Genomic DNA, 24,695 nt, shown 5'->3' on the forward strand with positions numbered 1-24,695 from the left:
CGTTAAGTATATTCAAGACTAAGATCGATAGATTTTTGAACACTAAGGGAATCAAGGGATATGAGGATCGGGCAGGAAAGTGGAGTAGAGATAGAAGATCAGCCATGAACGGATTGAATGGCGGAGCAGGCTCGCAGGGCCTGTGGCCTACTCCTGCTTCTATTTTTTATGTTTTGTGTCTCTGTGTTTTCTTTTGTTAGTGTGTTTTTATTGCGTGTGTCTGTCTACGTAACTGAGACTGTGTCTGTCTCTAACTGAATGCATGTTTGTCTGTGTGTGCGTACTTCTGTTTGTGTGTCTGTGCGTACTTCTGTTTGTGTGCCTGTCTGTGTGCACGTTGGTCTGCCTCTGTGAGTACTTATGTCTGTATCTGTCTGTGTCTTTCAGTCTGTGTATGTCTGTCTCCTCTGTGACTGTTTGATGGGTGAAATCTAAAATAAAATGAAAAAAAATTGTCCCCTAATTGAAACACTTAGATATTTAGAATTGAGAAATTAAGATTAAAGGCAGTCACATAGGTGTGAGCTGGCTGTTGAATGATAGGATAACAGTGTCACTAACTAGGTAACAGTGCGCGCAACTCGGTTGCTAAGTAACTCCTTGGATACAGATCGCTGTGGAGGATGAACGAGTTGGTGAGAGGCAGGCAGGCTGAGACTCCGGACAGAGTCGTGAAGCCGGATGCAAAACAAAGCGGGACATGACTGCCAGGGGCCTGGAGCGCCGCAGGTGCCCTGGCGGGTCAGTCTGGCCTCGCGGAAAACATCCCTTTACCGCCCGGACTTGCCCACCCTGCGTCGCATTAATATGGACGATGAATGCGGCAAACTACCGGAGGAACACGTCCGGAACACCACCACAATCAGCGCAGGTAACAGAGTCGGTGCGGGGGATACATGGTCAAAGGGAGGGGACAGAGGGGCGAGGAGAGGGAGAAACCTCCAGGAGGGGTAGGGACTGGAGAAAGAGGGAAGGCAGAATCCTCCGGAGGAGAAGGAAAGGGAGAGTTTGGCGAATGACGGGAAGAAGGGGGGGGGGGGGTGGGAGCACAATGGAGGGATGAATCTCAAGAGGGAGGGGTGGGGGGAAGGGGTGAGAGAAGGAGAGGGAGGAACTGAAGGACCCAGGAGAGGGGCAGGGAAGAGAGGGCAAGAGGGTCTGAGCAGGGTGGGGTGGGGGGTGGAGAGATAGAGAGAGAGAGAGGCAGAAGTCCAAAAAAGACTGAGGGAGGGAGCAAGCCAGGAACATTTATGGAAGTGTCTGAGGAGGTAAAGGAAAAGAGAATGCCTGCATTGAAAAGGAACAGTTTTGATGTCTCCGCCAAGCAAATCCATTTCTGAATGAGGATAAACAATGATTATCAGGGCTAAATTGTGAGGTATCAGACATCCTATGAGGCACCATGTTATAGTAAAGTACCAGTTATAAAACCAACAATTTGCATTTATATCGCCCCTTTTAACGTGGAGAAATGTCCCAAGCGCTTAACAGAAGCGTACTGAGAAAAATTGATACCAAGAAGTTTCGACATCCGAGTGCACTCACGTAGCCTGAAACTGTTAGGAAGTATCAATAGAGGAACACTGGGTTGTATAGTGGTTTGGAACATAATCCGTTAACTCAGATTTAGACACAAGTAGAACCCAGACAAAGGGGATTAACATCACCTCTCACTGCTGGTTCTGAAGGGTGCTGTGTGTGAGATGTATCTCAAACCTATTGCCACTGGGCCTGGGTCCTCAGCACAAAGTGGCTGAAATTCTACAGAACTTGGTGCCCCTGTGATCGGCCTCAAGGATGGTTGGTGTAGCAAACAGAAAACTTGTGTCCAATCTCTGCTGTACTTGCCACGGAAGTGCTTGGTACTGGCAACAAGTGCCAGAAGTGGAAAGGAATTAACATCCCTCGCAAAATGAGCACAAAAAACGGCCAGAAATACAGTTCTGTTTTTCAAAGGTCCAAAAGACGCAAACTAGCCTGTTGAAAGTAATGTGACCAAATATGAAGGTTGCCAGAAATTTAAGGGCCAATCTTACGCGTCTGCACTCCTGGTCAGAGCCTTGCCCCTGGGCAGATGATGTGAGTCCTTAGCTGTTGAGAGTTTAAGATGTCAGCTGGGCACTATGTGCCAGTTACCAATGCACAAAGTAAACTGGCTGAAAATATTATACATGTTAAAACTCAAAATATAGAAAACAGCAGCAAACTTACTAATTTTTCTAGCCTTTCATTGCCTTCAGATGATTTCACAAGTTCAACCTTTACCCTATTTGACCATCCCAAGGCAACCCATGCAGCACTGGTGAGTGATTTGCATTTGAGTCTATGTTGAGTATAAGTGACATTGTAACAATTAACCATGAAGAATGAACACTGTACAGATCAGTCACAGACCAAGCCCAAGTGGAACAGATTGGACACGGAGACCCACATGAGATAAGTAACACCCAGTGCCACAGCAAACAGTTGAAACGTTTTGGCACAAACAGATTGTCGCTTACTTTTTCATACACAAGTCAAGACTGCAAATGTACAACTACTAAACCACCCAAAGGGCTGTAGTTATTCCCATCACAATCCATTCAACTTCCCAAAAGATCCCTCATGACAATCCATTCATCTTCCCAAATCTCCCATCACAATCCATTCATCTTCCCAAATCTCCCATCACAATCCATTCATCTTCCCAAATCTCCCATCACAATCCATTCATCTTCCCAAATCTCCCATCACAATCCATTCATCTTCCCAAATCTCCCATCACAATCCATTCATTATCCCAAATCTCCCATCACAATCCATTCATTATCCCAAATCTCCCATCACAATCCATTCATTATCCCAAATCTCCCATCACAATCCATTCGTCTTCCCAGAGAATCTCCCACCACAATCCACTCATCTTCCCAAATCTCCCATCACAATCCATTCATCTTTTGTGATGGGAAATTCACTCAGAAGATGAACAGATTGGGCTGGGAGATTCTATGGGAAGATAATGAACAAGGAAGGGAAATTTATTCAGTCCTTTTGCCTGTATCCCCTCCCCACTACAGTCCATTCGTGCCGGTATATTTTCCACCTGGTTCCCCGCCATTACCCTGTTTCCCTTGAACCTGTGACTATTGTCGTGAATGCCCCACTAACTCTGATCTTTCCCCATCCACCCGTTCCCACAGTGTCGTGCTGGTTGTCCTAGTCCCTCACTCCTTGGTCCAGTACAATGTCCGCCCTCTAGCAGAGCTACCTCCAGATGTCGTAATGTGATCCCTGATAGGTGTGACAGGTATACGGTACACAGATGTACTAATTCACATCAACAGTTCAATTGAAGTTATTTATACTTGTAAGGGTTGGTATGTACTAGTGCTCCAGAGCACTGTTGGGGTAATTTTTCAATATCGTGCCTCTGGCAGAGAGCCTGACACACCAGCAATGCCTAGCAGAAATTCAGGAGTGCATTGTGCACAATTTTCTGACCAATATTGTTGGAAAATTGTGCGTAATGCATGCCCAAATTCTCAATATGTGCTGTCGGCAGATGAGGTTCCTTGATAGGAGCACAGAATCAGAAAATGACCCTTTGTGGAGTCGCAGGATTGGGTTTTGTGCCCATAATTCCCAACCAGTCTCTGCCTGGGAGGAGGGGCACAGAGTGGAAAGCAGATAGAAAGCAAGAAAAGAACTTTCATTTATAAAGCGCCTTTCACGAGCTCAGGATGTCCCAAACCATTTTACAGCCAATAAAATACTTTTGAAGTGTAGTCACTGTTGTAATGTAGGAAACGTAGCAGCCAATTTGCTCCCAGCAAAGTCCCACATACAGTGATGTGATAATGATCAGATAATGTTTTTAAGTGATGTTGGTTGAGGAATAAATATTGGCCAGGACACCGGGGATCTTGTATATCCATCTGAGAGGGCGGACTGGGCCTCGGTTTAATGTCTCATCCGATAGACGGCACCTCCGACAATGCAGCAGTCCCTCAGTACTACACTGAAGTATCAACCTAGATTATATGTTCAAGTTTCTGTAGTGGAACTTGAACCTATAGCACTCTGACTCAGAGGTGAGGGTGCTACCACTGAGCCATGGCTGACACTTGATGAGAGGGAGAGCCTCCTTGCCTTCGCTCATAGCATTAAGTTACAGAATAACATTGATAGAGGTTTGGGAGCAAGTTGTCCATCCACCTGCCCTATCATTTAGGGAAGATATAGGGCTGGAGAAGCAGCAAAAGAAGTAAATAATTTTTCAAAAATACAGAACATAAAGCAATGTTAAAAGCAGTTCCTTTCTGTAGGGTAACATTTCTAATAGTTAATCCTGCTCTATCCAGTTATTTGGCCATGCCGGAGGATCGCTGCGTGTAAGCGACAAGTTTTCTCCTGATGGAAAGCGATATATGATTCCCAGCATTCACATTGAGAAACCTTGGAGCCACTACAAGCCTTTGGTCACTGAGGCCTCACGGGACTGGTCTCATTTCGTATCAGAGTGTGGGGAATTTGTGCTTCCAAAAACGGACAACAGAGGTGAGTTTTAGAAAGTACAGATGTTACAGTGACACTTTTTTTTGGTTTTACAAATTTTTTAAACTGGCAGTCTGTTTACACCTTAGTGTTGCCATCATACGGGGAACCCTGAGCAGTTCAGATCCCCTTCTCATTATTTTATTTGTGCCAGCTTATTGAATTGTAACCAAGTTAAACCCACTGTCACATTTTGTTTTTTTGGGGGCCGTTTGGTGTAATTTATATTAAAATGAAGATTGTAAGTCAAATTTAGCTCAAGGGGTTAAATTCACAGAACTGCAGTGCTGGGGAGTTGAATTAGAATTCAGACTAAGCGCCTTATCCAGATTGCTTGAGACATTTGTAAGCTCGTTTAGACATTCCAGTGATCATCCACACCTATTCGTTTGGATCCAGCTTGACGTAGTTTCCAGCGGGCTCCTGTCCAGGGGGTGCAGTTGCTGATTTAATTGGCAACTCCCAGGTAGGCAAAGAGTCAGAGGTCAAACTGCTGGCTTCCTGTCCAGCTAGGAAAACAAAAGACACAAGCGCATATTCCACGGTGAGTTCTAGAATGTCTTCTGAGAAGGACAAAGGTGGGGGGGGGCCAAGGCTTCATTAAGACAGAGTCGATGAGGTCCAAAGGAAACATTTGATTAGAAAAGTTAATTTAGCCCACTAACAGAGACAGTGTGTTGTGTTTTATCATTTTCAAAACCAAAAAAAAGGGGGTTTACTGAATTAAGTCAGAATGAGGTGAGATTCACTACAGATGTTACTCTGCACGTTCGCTTAATAATTGTAAAATAAACCAGTTTGTTGATTTGCATATGGCCTCGTCTCTCTAACATATTAATAAGTCCATCTTTCAAAAGATTGGAGTAGCACGTGTGGAGGCGACTTGTGAGATTACAGTATCCATTTCACATAACGAGTGGTTTCATTGTTCCGCTCTTGGGTCACGCTATATTATGACTAGATATTGAGCAGTAAAGATAAACTCCTGATCGTAGGGGACACAGGATCCACAGGGGATCAGCTGTGTATTTCCAGCATTTTCTGATATATTAATAACGCAGACAACATGTATTTCATTATAACTGTTAATCTATCTGGTATAATAGCAAAGTTTATGGCCAGGACTTTAGCCCAGAGCTGGGAAGGGGCGGGGGTGGGGGTTGAATCGCGGACGGGAAACCCGGAAGTACGGGTTTCCAGGGCATCCTTATGATTTTGACGTAAGGGCGTCTTTTTTTTTGTTGGTTTGCCGTCCGACAGGCCGGCCTGATTGACAGGCTGGTCTCAGTCGGATGGGAGCAGAGCAAGGAAGAGGATGTCATCAGGTAAGTGTTCAGGTAAGTCTTAGATTTATGGATGGGGGGGGGGTGGGCATGGCGGTATGGGTGGGCATGGGGCTCACCGGGGCGGGGGGGGAGCCATCAGAGGTCAGTCATGGGGGGTGGGTGGAATCAGTCGTCGGAGGTCAGTCATCAGGGTGGGGATCAGGGGTCATAGGGGTCAGTCATCGGTGGGGGTCGCTCATTGGAGGTCATTCCCGGGGGGGATCGGGGTCATGTGGGGGTCAGTCATCAGGGGTCATGGTGGGGGTTGTCACGGGGGGAGCGGGGGTTGCGATCGGGTGTCAGTCACCGAGGGCTCGAGGGGTCACGATCGTTGTGCGGGGGGGGGGCGGGTGGCGGTTGCTGCAGGTAGGCCTATTGGGCCTGAGGGATGCACTCCGTGTCCTCCAGGCCCACAAGCTGTGCTATAAAGGCACTTACCTGCAGTTTCGGGCCTTTGCGCCTTCTCTCCTGAGGCGTGAAGGAGAAGGCCCGAGAATCCTGGCGCCCAGAGGTTGAAATTGCAAAACCTTTCAAAATGGAGGCCCACAGCCTCCTTGAAAGGTTTTAGTGACCAACCCGCCTCCTAAGTGCGGGCTGGTCGCCCGCCCCTTGCCCCATCCTGGTGAAAACGGAAATGGGCAGGTTGAGGGCGGATCTGAAATTGTTGCAATTTTCAACGCCTGCCCTCGACCCAACCCACCCGTTTTTCCCATTTAAAATCTTGCCCAATGTATTTAATGCAGACAGCTGTATTGGATTATAACGATTGGTCTATGTGATATAATAAAGTCAGTGTATAATAACACACTGTAACAGTTAAGTTTATCTGATACATTAGTTTAGTCAGTATGCTTAATACAACACAGTTACCATGCGTTATATTTTGGGTGTGCCCACTGACCAGTACCTTTTTTTTTTTCACTGTTCTTTTTAGAGCTGCACTACTCTGGCTACGCAGTCAGATATTTGAAACCCAACATTACCCAAACCTGGAAGGTAGAGTTAAAGTTTAATTCCCTTCTCCTGTTCTAGTGCCTTGTGTTGCTTTATTATATAAATCCCCTGTTAGCATTTAAAAATGACCACTGCGTATCCCCTTTCAGTGCTACCTTCATTCAGAGCCATCAGTGAACAAATATGACCAGAAGCCCCTCCCGTTCAGCACTCTGTAAGTCCCAATAAAGCTTGTTCAGTCAAATTGCTGCCAAGTTTTACTTCTAATCCTCTTACTTACAATGACTTTTTTTCCCCCTCAACAGCAACCGATATAGATCACTGTCCAGTCCATTCAGGTACCTGTGTTTGACTTTGTAGCATAGCACTCTTAGGATGTCAATGTTGTCTCTAGTTTACGCTCTTCACTTTGTACTCACTATCTTGTGGTGCCACAGTTGTACTATTGATATCAGTGTAACAGTGTTGCCAACACTTACGAGTTTGTTAACAGTTCATTGATTTTTGTGGCTAATTCAGTGATTGAAGGGTGAAAGAGAGAGAGGAAAAAAAGTATCTTCTATCCCAGTGAATTATGTGCATTAAAACAGTAGTGTGAATTGATAAATCCGTAACAAATTTATAAGGATTGAGCTGGTATGATACTGGTACAACTTTTGGATTAGTGCGAGCAGATGGTACAGTTTCACTACCTCCCTACACTCCTCAATTGAGATATGAACTCGACACCATCCAGGACAAAGCAATCCGCTTGATTGGCAGCCCATCCACCACCTTATATATCCATTTCTTCCAACACCGGCGAATGTGGCTGCAGTGTCTACTATCTACAGGATGCACTGCAGCAACTCACCAAGGTTTCTTAGACACGACCGCCCAAACCCACGACCTCAACCACTTAGAAGGACAAGGGCAGCAGGTGCATGGGAACACCATCACCTCCAAGTTTCCCTCCAAGTCGCACACCATTCTGAATTGGCCATATATCACCTTACCTTCATCGTCATTGGGTCAAAATCCTGGAACTCCCCACCTAACAGCACTGTGGGAGAACCTTCACCACATGGACTGCAGCAGATCAAGAAGGCGGCTCACCACCTTCTCAAGGGCAATTAGGGATGGGCATTAAATGCTGACCTTGCTAGTGACGCTTGTATCCCAAAAATTAATTTTTTTAAAAGTTGATCTCTGTCGAGACTCGCTTATCTACAGGCATTCAGCTCTGCTTACTGGTCCCTACTAACAGCTGGCACAAGGGTTAGCTCTGCTTTAGGTCCAGGAAGCAAAAGGCACTTCAGCAGGTCACCTTTAAACTTCGATGTAGAAGATTGGTATTACAATCAGTATGAGGTATCTTTACATGGTGTCCCCATATCACGAGTAGAATAGCGAATCAATGCAAGTTCAGCAGAGTTAATACTAAATTATGTCTTATATTGAGTAAACTGTTTTGTTTTGGCATAAGACGTCCAGTACAGCTTCAGCAATATGTCATAGCAACAGGTTGCGATAGTTCACACCATGTGGCTGTCGGGCATTACTCTGCTTCCAAGTCAACGAGTGTATCATAGCAATAACGTGTGTTGAGCCATATCTAGGAACTGCAGAATTGAGAGCCTTCACTGAAATATATCTTTCTAAAAAAAAATCTGTCGATTAGACCCTCATAATCGCCACTTGCAGTAAGGTAAAGCTCATATACCAAATGTGCCACACTCGACATAAGCTTCACAGATTCTGCCCTATCCTATTGGGTGAATGCTGGAGAGGAGGTGGCCAGATTCGAATACTTAAATATATCTTCTGTCCAGGCTTGGAATCTGACCATTTTGGGAAGAAATCTGGGATGTCACTGAGGCAATGACCAGCATTGATGTTCCCTCAGATCCACTTCTCTGTCAACTAAGCCTATTCCCAGGAGTCTGAACCCCCATACTACGTGTCCTCTCACAATCCCACAGAGAGGGATTGGACTGATAATGAAAACACACCACCATTGGTCTTCAACTGTGCAAAAAGAGTGACCCCACGCAGAATTAATCCCAGGAAAAGTGGGTTAGCACCAGTGCACTCTGACTGGCTGGCTGTCCTGTTTCACCCCATGTCCAACTGGGACCTACTGGCCTGTCTCATCCTGTGTCCAACTGGGACCTGCTGGCCTGTCTCATCCTGTGTCCAACTGGGACCTGCTGGCCTGTCTCATCCTGTGTCCAACTGGGACCTGCTGGCCTGTCTCATCCTGTGTCCAACTGGGACCTGCTGGCCTGTGTCCAACTGGGACCTGCTGGCCTGTGTCCAACTGGGACCTGCTGGCCTGTGTCCAACTGGGACCTGCTGGCCTGTGTCCAACTGGGACCTGCTGGCCTGTGTCCAACTGGGACCTGCTGGCCTGCTCACTCTATGAACTGGTGTGTTACACAAATGCACAAACATGCACAGTTATGCCATCAGTGTGTCTTATAAATGCCATGTTGAGACTACACACCACTACTGTATTAGTGTGCAAAACCAATGTACATTTTTTTCTCTTCTGTAAATAAAAAATGTAAACATTTTTTAAATGTTGACCATTAATTGTTAAATGTTTGTCAGTTTTCCTATTCCAGTGTGTAACCTGTTTGTAATGACTAGCTTCTTCAAGTGTCAGCCTTGGCTCAGTGGTAGTACCCTTGCCTCTGAGTCAGACGGTGGTGGGCTCAAGTCCCACCCAAGAGATTTGAGCACATAATCCAGGCTGACAACAACAACAACAACTTGCATTTATATAACCTGTAACATAAGGTGCTTCACAGGAGCATTATCAAACAAAATTTGACACTGAGCCACATAAGAAGATATTAGGACAGGTGACCAAAACCTTGGTCAAAGAGATAGGTTTAAAGGAGAAGTGAGGAGTAGAGAGGTGGAGAGCTTTAGGGAGGGAATTCCAGAGCCTAGGGCCTAGACAGCTGAAGGCACGGCCACCAAAGGTGGAGCAATTAAAATTGGGGATGTGCAAGAGGCAAGAATTGGAGGAGCTCAGAGATCCTGGAGGATTGTAGGGCTGGAGGAGGTTACTGTGATAGGGAGGGATGAGGCTGTGGAGTATTTGAAAACAAGGATGAGAATTTTAAAATTGAGGCATTCCTGGACCGGGAGCCACTGTAGGTTAGCGAGCACAGGGGTGATGGGTGAACAGGACTTGGTGTGAGTTAGGATACGGGCAGCAGAGTTTTGGATGAGTTCAAGTTTACGGAGGCTGGAAGATGGGAGGCCGGCCAGGAGTGCATTGGAATAGTCAAGTCTAGAGATAACAAAGGCATGGATGAGGGTTTCAGCAGCAGATGAGCTGAGGCAGGGGTGTAGATGGGTGATGTTATGGAGGTGGAAGCAGGCGGTCATGGTGATGGAGTGGATATGGGGTCGGAAGCTCATCTCTGGATCAAATGGGATGCCACGGTTGCGAATGGTCTGGTTCAGCCTCAGATAGTGGTCAGGGAGAGGGATGGTGTCGGTGGCTAGGGAACGGAGTTTGTGATGGGGACCGAACACAATGGCTTCGGTCTTCCCAATATTTAGTTGGAGGAAATTTTTGATCATCCGGTACTGGATGTCAGACAAGCAGTGTGATAAATCAGAGACAGTGGAGGGGTCAAGAGAGGTGGTGGTGAGGTAGAGATGGGTGTTGTCAGGGCATACGAGGTGTTTTCGGATGATGTCGCTGAGGGGCAGCATGTAGATGAGAAATAGGAGGGGTCGAAGGATAGATCCTTGGGGGATTCCTGAGGTAACGGTGTGGGAGTGGGAAGAGAAGCCATTGCAGGAGATCCTCTGGCTATGACTGGATAGATAAGAATAGAACCGAGTGAGGGCAGTCCCACTCAACAACAGACGAGAGCCTATGGAGGAGGATGATGTAGTCAACCATGTCAAAGGCTGTAGACAGGTCGCGAAGGATGAGGAGGGATAGTTTACCATGGTCACAGTCACATAGGATGTTATTTGTGACTTTGATAAGGGCTGTTTCACAACTGTGGCAGGGATGGAAACCTGATTGGAGGGATTCAAACATGGAATTGTGGGAAAGATGGGCACAGATTTGTGAGGTGACAACACATTGAAGGACTTTGGAGAGGAAAGGGAGGTTGGAGGTGAGGCGGTAGTTTGCAAGGACAGAGGAGTCAAGGGTGTTTTTTTTTTGAGGAGGGTGAGGATGGCAGATTTGAAGGGGAGGGGGACACTGCCTGAGGAGAGGGAACCGTTAACAACATCAGCTAACATGACACTCCAATGAAGTACTAAGGGAGTGCCATCTTTTGGATGAGAAATTAAACCGAGGCCCGAAGAGCAGGGGAGATCTCCCTGGTATCCTGGCCAACTTTTATCCCTCATTCAACATCACTAAAATAGATTATCTGGTCATTTCATTCATTTCTGTTTCTGGGGCCTTGCTGTGAAAATTGGCTTGCTTACATAACAACTTCAAAAGTAATTTATTGGCTGTGAATCACTAATTGGGACTTTCTGAACATGTGAAAGTCGCTATATAAATGCAAGTTTGTCCTTTCATATAAAATATTTATTTTTTAAAAACAAACATTGAGTTATAACAGTCAGTGATTTCAGGGTGTAACTATCATGAGATTGCTATACTGGTAACACATTGTCGGGTTGTCACTATCAGAGACCCAACGCTTAAAACACTTTGTATCATGAGCAACCTACGTTAAGGGTCTCTGGCTGTGACAACACCCTGGATGTGGTCTGCTCTTCCATATCTATAACCTGCATGGCCCACTCCTGGTATACGATACCTGGTGTACAGCACCAGCCGATGTACTCTATAATTCCTGAGGTGGCATCACAGCTTAACCTGATCCCATAATCTGATATCCACACACGTTCAGTGGGGCGGGCGGGGGGGTGGTGTGGTCACTGGATAGTGATCGGAAGTGAGAACCCTGGCGGATCTTTTACCCTACTTAGCCCATGGTTGCTGAGGTTATTTGTAGCACCGTTATCTGAGCTGCAGCTAACCTGGCACTGTGGGGATCAGTCCTCTGATCTTCTGGTCTGTATGGCTAAGATCTACACCAGTTATCACAATTACATCTTAATTTTACGAGTGCTTAGCATAACTCATCCTATAGTGCCTTTGTTTCTATTCTGATTCACTTAAATCTCAGAATTGCCTTTAATAGTAAATTATCTTTTATAGTCGTACTTCCTTCCAGAGACCTTGGTACTAAAGTGCATCGTGGGCTTAGGAGCTGTGAGCAGAAGCAGTCGCCATGGACTCTGTGACCAGATTTGCTGCAGGATCTGGAGCTGCTAAAATAATTTCATAGGAGTAAACAATTCTCATTCAATATTAAGAGCGTATTTTACTTTTCACTGAGTAAACAGTATAATGGAAGTGACCTGTGCTGGTGCTTTTCCTTTAGCAATCATGCGTTCCAGCAACTTGCTGACCTCTGATACAGTGCATGATTGTAAACCATAGAGGTGCATGCAGCTTAGCCTCAAATTCACTCACATTCTGCACCTTGGGCTCAGGGTAGAAGAGAATCACTCCTCGCTTCAGCACATGTAATGTGACACATCACGGATAAGATCATTAATTAATTATTAATAATAGTTAATAATTGAAAATTTCAAAACTGATGGATAGATTTTTGTTAGGTAAGGGTATTAAGGGTTACAGAACCAAGGCGGGTAGATGGATTTAAGATACAGTTCAGCTGCGATCTAATTGAATGGCAGAACAGGTTCAAGGAGCTGAATGGCCTACTCCTGTTCCTGTGTTCCGATCATCGTTACCTGCCCATAAGATAGGAATGTACAAAACCCAAAGAGACCATTGTAGTCTACCTAGCCAGTCCCAAAAGTCTCTTCCATATATTCACCATCAATGCATACCTTAGAATTCCCTTTACACACAGCTACACAATGTACACATTACATCACACATAGATCACTGGACAGCTTTGCACAGCAGCCATCACACTAGTGAAGGACATTCTATGCAGGACATTACTGTAGTGATGCGATATGGTGTGTTCACAGTGTACACAGATATAGTGCGAGTTCACTTATAAGTTTAGAGTGGCACATATAGCATCCTGTAGGTACTGTACTGACTTGTTCTGGTTTGAGAATTTCATTTAGTCCTAAGTGCTATTTTCTGAGTTGTATGATGAAGTTTCTCCCAGTGACCTGTAACCTACATCATTGGAGAAACATCCCAGTTCAAAGGAAGTGACAGGTCTCCATGGTGGAGAAGAATTCATTAATAAAAACAGTAATATTTCCTGCAAGGTAAGAGACTTATTTCACTTTTTGATAGTGTATAGATGAGGGAGTAATTTATACACTTTCTTTACACTTGTACTTCTCATCTAAATTTTGTCTTGTGATACACTGAACCTCCTATTATATTGAACTTAGGTAGACAACTTCCTGTTACAGTGAACTCAGGTACACTGATTCTCCTGTTAGAGTGAACATGGGTGCACTGAGTCTCCTGTTATAGTGTTCATGGGTACACTGAATCCCTTGTTATAGTGAACACGGTTATGGTGAATCTCCTGCTATAATGAACACACGTACAGTGAATCTCTTGTTATAATAAACACGGTTATGGTGAATCTCCTGTTATGGTGAATTCAGGCACACACAGCCTCCTGTTGAACTTCGATAACTTATTGTATTAAAGTTAAGATTACTGCACTGAAATTACCTATTTGGCAGCTAGGACTGTGTATTAAATTTACTAACTGAATTGTATCTGTGCTTAACAGCCATGGAGTTGTATTTTTGTGAATGTATCCATCAGATTGTGAATTTCTGCTTCCATCTTTCTCTTGAATGGAATGACAAAATGACAAGTTATTTGATGGATAAGAAATCCTTCTTTTAAAAAAAAACAACTTTTATCAGAATCTCCTAAAATCATCACCCAAAAAAAAGCCCACAAACTGATCTCTATGTAGTAGACGGGGGTAATGTAGTAAATGTGATACATTTGGATTTTCAAAAGGCCTTCGATAAAGTACCGCAGAGTAGACTCATGACTAAGGCCAGAGCGTGCGGATTCAGGGGACAAGTAGCAGAATGGATAGCATGTTGGCTACAAAACAGAAAACAGGGAGTAATGGTTAAGGGTAATTACTCAGACTGGCAAAAGGTGGGCAGTGGTGTTCCACAAGGATTGGTGCTGGGACCACTGTTGTTCACCATTTACATAAACGATTTGGACATGGGAATCAAAAGTACAATTTCAAACGACACCAAATTGTGGGGTTACAGTTCATACTGAGGAGGACTGCAACAAAATACAGGAAGATATTAGTAACCTTGCAGAATGGGCGTGTAATTGGCAAATTAATTTCAATATAAATGTGAGATGGTGCATTTTGGTAGGAAGAATAAGGAGGCCACATACTCCTTGAAAAATAAAAGTTTAAATGGGGTAGAGGAGCAAAGGGATCTCGGGGTACAGATGCATGTCACTAAAAGTAGCGACACAGGTTAATGAGGCCATAAAAAAACTGGGGTTCATTTCTAGAGGGATAGAATTGAAAAGCAGTGAAGTTATGTTAAACTTGTATAGAACCTTGATTAGACCACAATTGGACTACACAGTTCTGGTCTCCATATTATAATAATATAAGAAGCACTGGAGGAGGTACAAAAAGATTTACAAGGATGATACCAGAACTGAGAAATTATACCTATCAGGAAAGATTGAACAGGCTGGGGCTCTTTTCTCTGGAAAACAGAAGGCTGGGGGTTGACCTGATGGAGGTCTTTAAAATTATGAAAGGGTTTGATCGGTTAGATGTTTCCACTTGTGGGGGAGACCGAAACTAGGGGCCATAAATATAACTAATAAATCCAATAGGAAATTCAGGAGAAACTTCTTTACCCAGAGAGTGGTTAGAATGTGGAACTCACTACCACAAGGAATAGTTGAGGTGAACAGCATGAGGGATAAAGGAATAGAAGGCTATGCTGATAGTGCTAGATGAAGATGGGTGGGAGGAGGCTCATGTGGAGCATAAACCAGCATAGACCAGTTGGGCCGAATGGCCTGTTTCTGTGCTGTGTATTCTATGTAATTCTAAGTAAATATTAAAGAAGATCTGACCCTTCAACCAACGTGCCATTCTGATCTGTACGAACAACATCCACTGATTGTGCTCAGTAAACAAATTCAGTAGATGGATGATGTGATACTTCAACTTCATCTTAAAACTCATTAGAAAGATCCTCATTGATTTGTTCGATCCATTGATCTGGCTGAGCCCTCCAGCTTTATTCAGACAAAAAAAACTTGTACCCAGGGACTATTTTTCTAACTTAGCGCTCCCTGCAGGAGAGGCTTGTCCACCAGCAGCACATATTGGAAATTCAGACAGGTCTGGTGCACAATTTCCTGACCACTTAAAACCGTGCATCATGTGGCCGAATTTCCAATATACACTGCTGGAGAAGAGGCTCCCCTTGGGAACACAAAGTCAGATAATTACCCATTCTGTCCAACTCAATTTATTCCAACATCAATAAAAAAATGACGATGTTACAGAAATAATGAGGAAAAACACATCTCAAATTCCACAGCTCCACCATGATTCCTGCTGTCCCCCAACTCTCCCATCGCCTCCTGTTATTGGAAACACCATTTCTCAATAAGCCATTCCTATCTTCTTGTCTCCTACTTTTTGTAATACATCTTCTGACAGCTCCATGCAATTTTGATCTCTTCTATTATATGCAGTCTGCTCTGACTGCTTTATTTTATCTACATATTCACTTCCCTCACTAATAACCTCATTGAAGTTCTTAACATTTAATACATTCACCTTGGCTGCACCAACTGACCTTCCATCTTGATTTTCCTGTGAAACATTCTCCACTGAAACACTGCGACTTTTTGTCCTCCTATTTTCTAACTCCGATTGTCCTGCGGGTCTTTGGTTTTCTTTCCACCTTCTGCCTCTTGCGCCTGCAATTCTTTTTCCAGCTCCCATGGTGCTTCCTCTTCCATCCGCTGTTTCTCCTCCATGCGTTCTTCTGCCATACAGTTATGAGCAGGGCCCTTTCTGTGTTGATAGCAGTCCTCGGCCCTATGGTTATGAGAAGTGTGACCCACATTATAGCAAAATGAGTCAGGGCAATCCTTAAATACACGGCCATTGCTAAGGCAGTAAAGACACACCTTGACCTGATTATCTTTTAGCATCCAATAGTATTGAATTCTTCCATTGTTTCAAATTTCCTAATGTTCAGCAATAATTTGACCCTTTCTGTTAAAGTTACCGTCATAAAACGAGGGGCTGAATGGCCTACTCCTGTTCCTATGTTCCTATAAATCAGGTTCCATCTGCTTCCCCTGTTCCTGGGTACAACTATCTTCTAATTAAAGAGTGTGTCCCAATTTTTGGACAATAATCTCACCTTCAATATAAGCAGGTAGATTTAAGAAAGCCACAATCACAACTTCTGAGTCTGATTGTGAGAATTAGGAAGAATCCCTGTTAGTTTCTGGCCCCAATAACATTCGTCTGGGGCCAGTTCTGTTCACTACATCAACGATTTGGGTATAGGCCTAGAGTGAGTGGTGTCAAAATTTGCAGATGACACCAAAATAGGAGCTATAGTTCATTCTTTAGAAGACTCAATGAAGCTGCAAAGAGATATTGATAATGTGGGGCAATGGGCTAAAAAAGTGACAGATGGAATTCAATGTCTGTATGTGTGAGGTAATGCATTTTGGTTTAAAAAACAGCAGTAATTATACTCTGAATGGAGGTAGGCTCGGTGCTGTTGAAGAACAGTCGGATTTGGGGGGCACAGGTTTACAAGACATTAAAGACAATATCTCGGGTTGATAAGGCTTTAAAAAAAAGCTAATGGAATACTAGGTTTTCTCACAAGAGGTATAGAGTATAAAGTCCAAGAGTAATGATGAGTATTATAAAACCTTAATATGGCCTCAGTTAGAGTACTGTGTACAGTTTTGGGCTCCTCACTATAGGAAGGATATTGAGACTTTAGAGAGTGCACAGTACAGATTCCTAAGAACATAAGAAATAGGAACAGGAGTAGGCCATACAGCCCCTCGCGTCTGCTCTGCCATTCAGTCAGATCATGGCTGATCTTCGACCTCAACTCCACTTTACCGCCCGATCCCCATATCCCTTGATTCCCCTAGAGTCCAAAAATCTAACTATCTCAGCCTTGAATATATTCAATGACTGGGCATCCACAGCCCTCAGGTAGAGAATTCCAAAGGTTCACAACACTCTGCATGAAGAAATTCCTCCTCATCTCAATCTTGAATGGCCCACCCTTTATCCTGCGACTATGACCCCTAGTTCTAGACTCTCTAGCCAGGGGAAGCAGCCTCTCAGCATCTACCCTGTCAAGCCCCCTCAGAATCTTATATGTTTCAATGAGATCACCTCTCATTCTTCTAAACTCCAGAGAGTATAGGCCCATTCTACTGAACCTTCCTTCATAGGATAACCCTCTCATCCCTTGAATCAATCTAGTGAACCTTTGTTGCACTGCCTCCAAGGCAAGTATATTCTTCCGAAGATAAAGAGACCAAAACTGTACTCAGTACTCCAGGTGAGGTCTCACTAAAGCCCTGTACAACTGTAATAAGACTTCCTTACTCTTGTACTCCAACCCCTAGGATTCACTAGGATGCTACCTGGTATGAGAAAATACAAATGCAAAGAAAAACTTGAAATATTGGAACTTTCTTCATTAGAACAACACAGAGTACGGGGCAATATGATAGCAGTGTTTAAAATTATAAAAGGACGATACAGGGTAAATAGAAGCAGTCTCCCAGTTTCTCCGTTTCTGCCACATCTGTTCTGACGATGCCAGCTTCCACACCAATGCTTCTGATATGTCTTCCCTTTTCCTCAACCAAGGATTCCCCTCCACAATAGTTGACAGGGCCCCTGACCGTGTCCGTCCTAATTCCTGCACTTCTGCCCTCACCCCTTCCCCTCCCTCCCAGATGACAGGTTGCCCCTTGTCCTCACCTTCCACCCCACCAGCCTCTACATTCAACGTATCATCCTCCGCCATTTCCAGCGCGATCCCACCACCAAATACATCTTCCCCTCCCCTCCCCTTTCAGCATTCCGAAGGGACTGCTTCCTCCGCGACACCCTAGTCCACTCTTCCATCACGCCCAATACACGCTCCCCTCCCGCCCCCCACTACACCTTCCCATGTGAGCGCAGGAGATGCAACACCTGCCCTTTCACCTCCTCCCTCCCCACCATCCAGGGCCCCAAACACTCCTTCCAGGTGAAACAGCGATTTACTTTTACTTCTTTCAATTTAGTAAACTGTATTCGCTGCTCACAATGCGGCCTCCTCTACACTGGGGAGACCAAACGCAGATTGGGTGATTGCTTTGCTGAACACCTCCGCTCAGTCCGCAAGCGTGACCTGAGATTCCGGTCACTTGCCGTTTTAATTCTCTGTCCCACTCCCACTCTGACCTTTCTGTCCTCGGCCTCTTACACTGTTCCAATGAAGCTCAACGGAAGCTCGAGGAACAGCACCTCATCTTTCGATTAGGCACTTTACAACCTTCCGGACTCAACATTGATTTCAATAACTTCAGATCATAACCACTGCTCCCATTTTTTTGGTCGCCAAGTACTGGTAATGGTCATGATGTTGCCATTTACTGTTCCTCTAGACCCATCTTTTGTTTCTTTACTTGTTCCATTACCACCCTTCTTACCTTGCACCATCATCCCTTTTGTCATTTAATCACTCCTGCCCTCCACCTTATCAGAAACCTTTCCTTTTGTTCTTTCCTCCCCTTCCCTCCCCTCCCCTTCCTCCCCACCCCCCCACTTTCCCTGGCTCTGTATTTGCTTTAAAACTATTTAATCTTCAGCTTTTTCCAGATCTGATGAAAGGTCATCAACTTGAAATGTTAACTCTGTTTCTTTCTCCACAGATGCTGCCTGACTTGCTGAATATTTCCAGCATTTTCTGTTTTTATTTCAGATTTCCAGTATCCACAGTATTTTGCTTTTGATGTAGATCGAAGCAGACTGTTTCCAGTGATTGAGGGGTCTAGAATGAGGGGTCATAGATACAAGATTAAATGCAATAGACACAAGACAGAAAGCAAGAAGAACTTGTTTACACAGAGAGTTGTGAGTTTGTAGAATTCACTTCCAGGTTGAGGTAGAAACAATGTCAACATGCAAGATTAGATTGGAGAGGCAGGGACTGATTAGGAACAGTCAGCATGGTTTTGTGAGAGGAAAATCATGTCTCACGAATTTGATTGAGTTTTTTGAAGGGGTAACCAAGAAGATAGATGAGGGCTGTGCAGTAAACGTGGTCTACATGCACTTTAGCAAAGCCTTTGACAAGGTACCGCATGGTAGGTTGTTACATAAGGTTAAATCTCACGGGATCCAAGGTGAGGTAGCCAATTGGATACAAAATTGGCTTGACGACAGAAGACAGAGGGTGGTTGTAGAGGGTTGTTTTTGAGACTGGAGGCCTGTGTCCAGCGGTGTGCCTCAGGGATCGGTGCTGGGTCCACTATTATTTGTTATTTATATTAATGATTTGGATGAGAATTTAGGAGGCACGGTTAGTAAGTTTGCAGATGACACCAAGATTGGTGGCATTGTGGACAGTGAAGAAGGTTATCTAGGGTTGCAACGGGATCTTGATAAATTGGGCCAGTGGGCCGATGAATGGCAGATGGAGTTTAATTTAGATAAATGTGAGGTGATGCATTTTGGTCGATCGAATCGGGCCAGGACCTACTCTGTTAATGGTAGGGCGTTGGGGAGAGTTATAGAACAAAGAGATCTAGGAGTACAGGTTCATAGCTCCTTGAAAGTGGAGTCACAGGTGGATAGGGTGGTGAAGAAGGCATTCGGCATGCTTGGTTTCATTGGTCAGAACATTGAATACAGGAGTTGGGATGTCTTGTTGAAGTTGTACAAGACATTAGTAAGGCCACACTTGGAATACTGTGTACAGTTCTGGTCACCCTATTATAGAAAGGATATTATTAAACTAGAAAGAGTGCAGAAAAGATTTACTAGGATGCTACCGGGACTTGATGGTTTGACTTATAGGGAGAGGTTAGATAGACTGGGACTTTTTTCCCTGGAGAGTAGGAGGTTAAGGGGTGATCTTATCGAAGTCTATAAAATAATGAGGGGCATAGATAAAGTAGATAGTCAAAATCTTTTCCCAAAGGTAGGGGAGTCTATAACGAGGGGGCATAGATTTAAGGTGAGAGGGGAGAGATACAAAAGGGTCCAGAGGGGCAATTTTTTCACTCAAAGGGTGGTGAGTGTCTGGAACGAGCTGCCAGAGGCAGTAGTAGAGGCGGGTACAATTTTGTCTTTTAAAATGCATTTGGACAGTTACATGGGTAAGATGGGTATAGAGGGATATGGGCCAAGTGCAGGCAATTGGGACTAGCTTAGTGGTATAAACTGGGCGACATGGACATGTTGGGCCGAAGGGCCTGTTTCCATGTTGTAACTTCTATGATTCTATGATTCTATAGGTGGATGAGGGAAAAGGCGATGAAGTGATTTGGGAGCAGGGCTGGTAAATGTGATTACGATTATTTGCTCGTGTTGAGGGGAAATACCGGAGCTTGTTGGGCCAAATTACCTTTTTCCATGTTGTAACTTCTATATATTTCTATGTAAATGGCTGACTGCCCCTGCAGGTCTTCTTGGATCAGATGGTGCACTTGTTGAGCCTGAACCCACTCTACTCTTGAACGGGTGTTCCTGTGTCATGCCCAGGCAATTGACTCTACTGTAGTAGACCCACTGCATGGGACTGCACTTATTGATAGTAGTGAGTCTCCACGTCCTGTAGGCTCCCAGCACATATCTATGCTCTCTTACTGTTGCTGCACTGCAAGATAGCTGGCAATGGTGGCTGCACCCATGCTCTCGGGCAAAGACCCCCTCAACACTATTCACTTCTGCCACTGTTGTGATGATTCTTCAAAATGTTCCTCATTAAACTCACTAATGTCAGCTCAGACCTGAGGTTAAACACTTATTTCATCCTCCTCAGCATGATTCCCACTATTGCATTTGTTTCTCATGATTAGACTTCAACAAGGAATTAACAAGAACAAATAAGGTTTTCATTAAAGTTTGTTAATCCATTTTGGAATTCTCAGAGCACTGTTTAACACGGTTGACAAGCCCATTAGTACTTTCTACCCGTCACTCTTTACTCATATTTGCCTTTTTGCAAAAATTGGTGAATGGAGGAAGGTATAGCCTGGATAAATCAGAAAGATTAAAAATAGAAGGGTAAAACTGCTCCAAAGCTACATGAAGTAAATGTTAAAGTTTGTAGGAAATAAAGGCCCTAAAATATGCAGTGGATACTACCATATGAATGCTTAATGTGCATGCCTGAAATTCCTTCTCCTACTATTTTAGCAGAGATATTGAACCATTTTAAATGAACAGATAGTCTAAAATAGTGGAGGAAGGAATTTTCAGGGAAACATGTTAAGCGCTGGTACACTAGTATCCCTTGTTATAAATTCAGGGCCAAAAACATTTGAACTGAATTTTTGGAAATAAACCTTGATTGTTCCCATTAATCTCTGAAAGGGACAGTTATTGACCCAGTCACCTTTGGAAGAAGGCCAGTGAGGTGAGTATTTACGTGGCTGTATTCCAGACACTAGCTCAACTCCTGCAGTACTTAATGGCGCAATTACAGAGCCATTACTTTGGGAAGACATCCAGCAGCAAGGGATATAGGGTGAGCATCTTATTAGTGACCTTGCTCGATTTTTATTGACAGCCTGTCAAATAACCTGCAGTATAACCGATTGCAGATGGTAGATACCCCATTGTGTCTTTTGGCTTAACTGGGCTCAGTCTTTCTGTCGCTGTCTACCTTTCCAGTAATACGGGTAGTAGTAAGACAGTGTACATTGATAGTAATTTAAAGAGTGCATTGTCTGGCCTTAAGAGTCTACTGGATGAGAAACACAGAATCTATTTATTTTAATAACCATAATTATATGTATGCAGCTTCGAAATTGCCCGATTTCAATTGTTTCAACTGGCTTAAGCCTTGTTTCACTGCTATGTACAGAATGAAGCCTGCTGTATTGTTTTCCTAATGTATTGATATACTCCAATAAACAGATTTTGTTTCACTCAATCACACCCAGTGCTCAATCTGACTCTTGTAAAGAGGGGTCTGACAGTTGCTCCTCCTCAGTCAGGCACCAAAGCCACGGGCCTCCATTATAGTTTGTCAGAGTTAGCAGAGTAGTGTGAAAGCAGCCAGGAGAGACTGGGAACCACACTCCTCCCTCCACCCTCTCCTGCCCCTCCACCCACTCCTTCCACTCTCTTTATCCTCCCCCCAAGTAGAAAGCAAAGGCACCTAGGGGGCTGCAATAAACTATAACCAGGAGGATTGCAACTTGGTTTAGAGATTGACAGCAGTCCACAGATAATGGATCTTTGGCAACATGTGGGAAGCCAACAGACCCAAGTAAGTTCTTTCTTTTTCTAGTTCCTACTGTCGGTTTGGTTTTAACTGAGGTAATAATGGGAAATAATCGTGGGTTGAAATTCCTCTGTGTGCTTGTTCACGTGTTTGTGCCTAGTTCCTCTGTGCACTATTCTTACAAAGTCATTAAGGTTGACTCCACAAGGTTTGCTCACAGACCTTCATAACATCCCATTCAGTACCCAGTCTGAGCCGTGCCGAGGGGGTAAAGTGATGGCAATTAAGCCAAAAGAACATTAAATATTGACACTGTGGGTGATTGTAGGAATACTCCTAGGACCAGCCACTGCTAGCTATCAGGATCAGCTACAAGCTGCTCTTCAATGTGTAATACATATCACTATCAGTGGTAGGGGAATGAAAGAAGCTGGCACAGATGATGGTGATGCCTTGCAGAGAGTCACCATGCTAGCACTTGCCTGGCATCACATTCCAGTGGCTCCAGAGATGAGCCCAAATGTATAGAGCCAGATAGGCACTGCATCTGTTGCTGTGGTGACTGTAGTTGGCAGGACCATCCTGTGACCCAGCACAAGCAGATGCTTCCATCCTAGAGGCTCATACTGACACCACAGGGCTGCTGCCATCCATGGAACGTACTCCAGCAAGAATCAGTGAAGGGGAGAGAAATGAGAAAATAGTTCATCTGTATAACACTGTAATTACCAATAGAGGCGAGAGAGAAGAAGTAAGGAATCAATCAACAATAGCAGCAAACCTTGGGGCGGTAAGGCCTCTGTGAGAATGTTGATTGCAGATTTGTCAAAAAGGTGATATAAACTCTTCAATTACAGCACAAACAAAAAGCTAGGAATTAGTTCTCTACAATAATATTTTTCCAAACTTATATTAGAAATTAATTTTTATTTTTAGAAGCTTTTTATAAACTGGTTTAACAGGTTACGGTACTCGTACAATTCTCCATATTACGGAATAATGGTGATTGAGCCAGCAAGCTCTTAATGTGCTCGAGATTTCATTGGAGTTGCTAAATGTTAAACTTCACAATAGAAAGAGGCCAAGTTACCAGTAGTTACATCACATGCAGTGAAATCCATGGTTTCAATCTCATTTTGCTTTGCTATCACATTAACCCAAGTACCTGTTACATGGTGCATTTTATATTGCATTCAAAGGAAAACTCTGCTGCTCGTATCCTAACTCGCACCAAGTCCCATTTCCCATCATCCCTGTGCTCACTGATCTACATTGGCTCCTGGACCAGGGATGCCTCAATTTTAAAATTCTCATCCTTGTTTTCAAATCCCTCCATAGCCTCGCCCCTCCCTATCTCTGTAACCTCCTCCAGCTCTACAACTCTCCGAGATCTCTGCGCTCCTCCAATTCTTGCCTCTTGTGCATCCCCGATTTTAATTGCTCCACCATTGGCGGCCGTGCCTTCAGCTGTCTAAGCCCCAAGCTCTGGAATTCCTTCCCTCAACCTCCCTGCCTCTTGTCCTTTAAGATGCTCCTTAAAACCTACCTCTTTGACCAAGCTTTTGGTCACCCATCTGAATATCTCTTTATGTGGCTCAGTGTCAAATTTGTTTTGAAAATCACTCCTGAGAAGGGCGTGGGGACGTTTTGCTATGTTAAAAGAGTGATATAAATGCAAGTTCTTGTTGTTGATGCTTTATTTGCATTGGATTCTTTCAGGCCACAATTGTAAAATATTATGCATCTGAACAGATGTGAGTTGCTGCAAATATTGTGAACTCAGCCCAGACAGATGTGAGTTGCTGCAAAGGCTATGTACCCTGTCCAGACAGATGTGTTCTGATGAAAGGATCATTGATCTGAAATGTTAGCTCTGTTTCTCTCTCAACAATGCTGCCTGACCTACTGTGTGTTTTTATCCCAGACACATGAGTTGCTGCAAATGCTATGTACCTGCTCCACAGATGTGAGTTGCTGCAAATGCTATGTATCTGCTCCAGACAGATGAGTGTTGCTGCAGATGTTATGAACTCCGTTCATGCGTTTACCTTGCGTGTGCTACTGTAAACACCAGTCCTTTCCCACATAGTCATAACATTATCAGTTAAACACTGTAGGATATACATACTAAGCAGCAATAGTTGGATCGTTTGCATTGTCCAATATTATTTTCCTAAATAGTCTCCGAGCTTTGTCATTGTTGGGTTTTTTTGTACAAGTACCAAACTAAAAACACTACAAGATACAAAAATTGAAATATAAACTTAACATAAAATGTGACAAAGAATGTAAAAAAAGGTAAAAAGAATATAAATCAACCAACCAGCGGTTATATCGCCTGTTTTTTCACAAACCCGTTCCAAAGAATTGCAAAGTACA

The 24,695-nt window shown here is 44.0% G+C and overlaps 1 protein-coding gene across 1 annotated transcript; it reads left to right on the forward strand.

The window, feature by feature from the left end:
- Positions 1 to 624: 624 nt before the first annotated feature.
- On the forward strand, positions 625 to 13,515 carry LOC137333266 (sperm microtubule inner protein 8-like). Its single transcript, XM_067997425.1, has 7 exons — positions 625 to 871; positions 2,241 to 2,302; positions 4,341 to 4,536; positions 6,793 to 6,854; positions 6,962 to 7,026; positions 7,118 to 7,150; positions 12,010 to 13,515. The coding sequence occupies exons 1-7, from the start codon at positions 682 to 684 to the stop codon at positions 12,038 to 12,040; spliced, it is 639 nt and encodes a 212-aa protein (XP_067853526.1). The 5' UTR covers positions 625 to 681; the 3' UTR covers positions 12,041 to 13,515.
- The last annotated feature ends 11,180 nt before the right edge of the window (positions 13,516 to 24,695 follow it).

Source organism: Heptranchias perlo, chromosome 16 (genome assembly GCF_035084215.1).
Source record: "Heptranchias perlo isolate sHepPer1 chromosome 16, sHepPer1.hap1, whole genome shotgun sequence".
Classification (NCBI taxonomy): Eukaryota; Metazoa; Chordata; class Chondrichthyes; order Hexanchiformes; family Hexanchidae; genus Heptranchias; species Heptranchias perlo.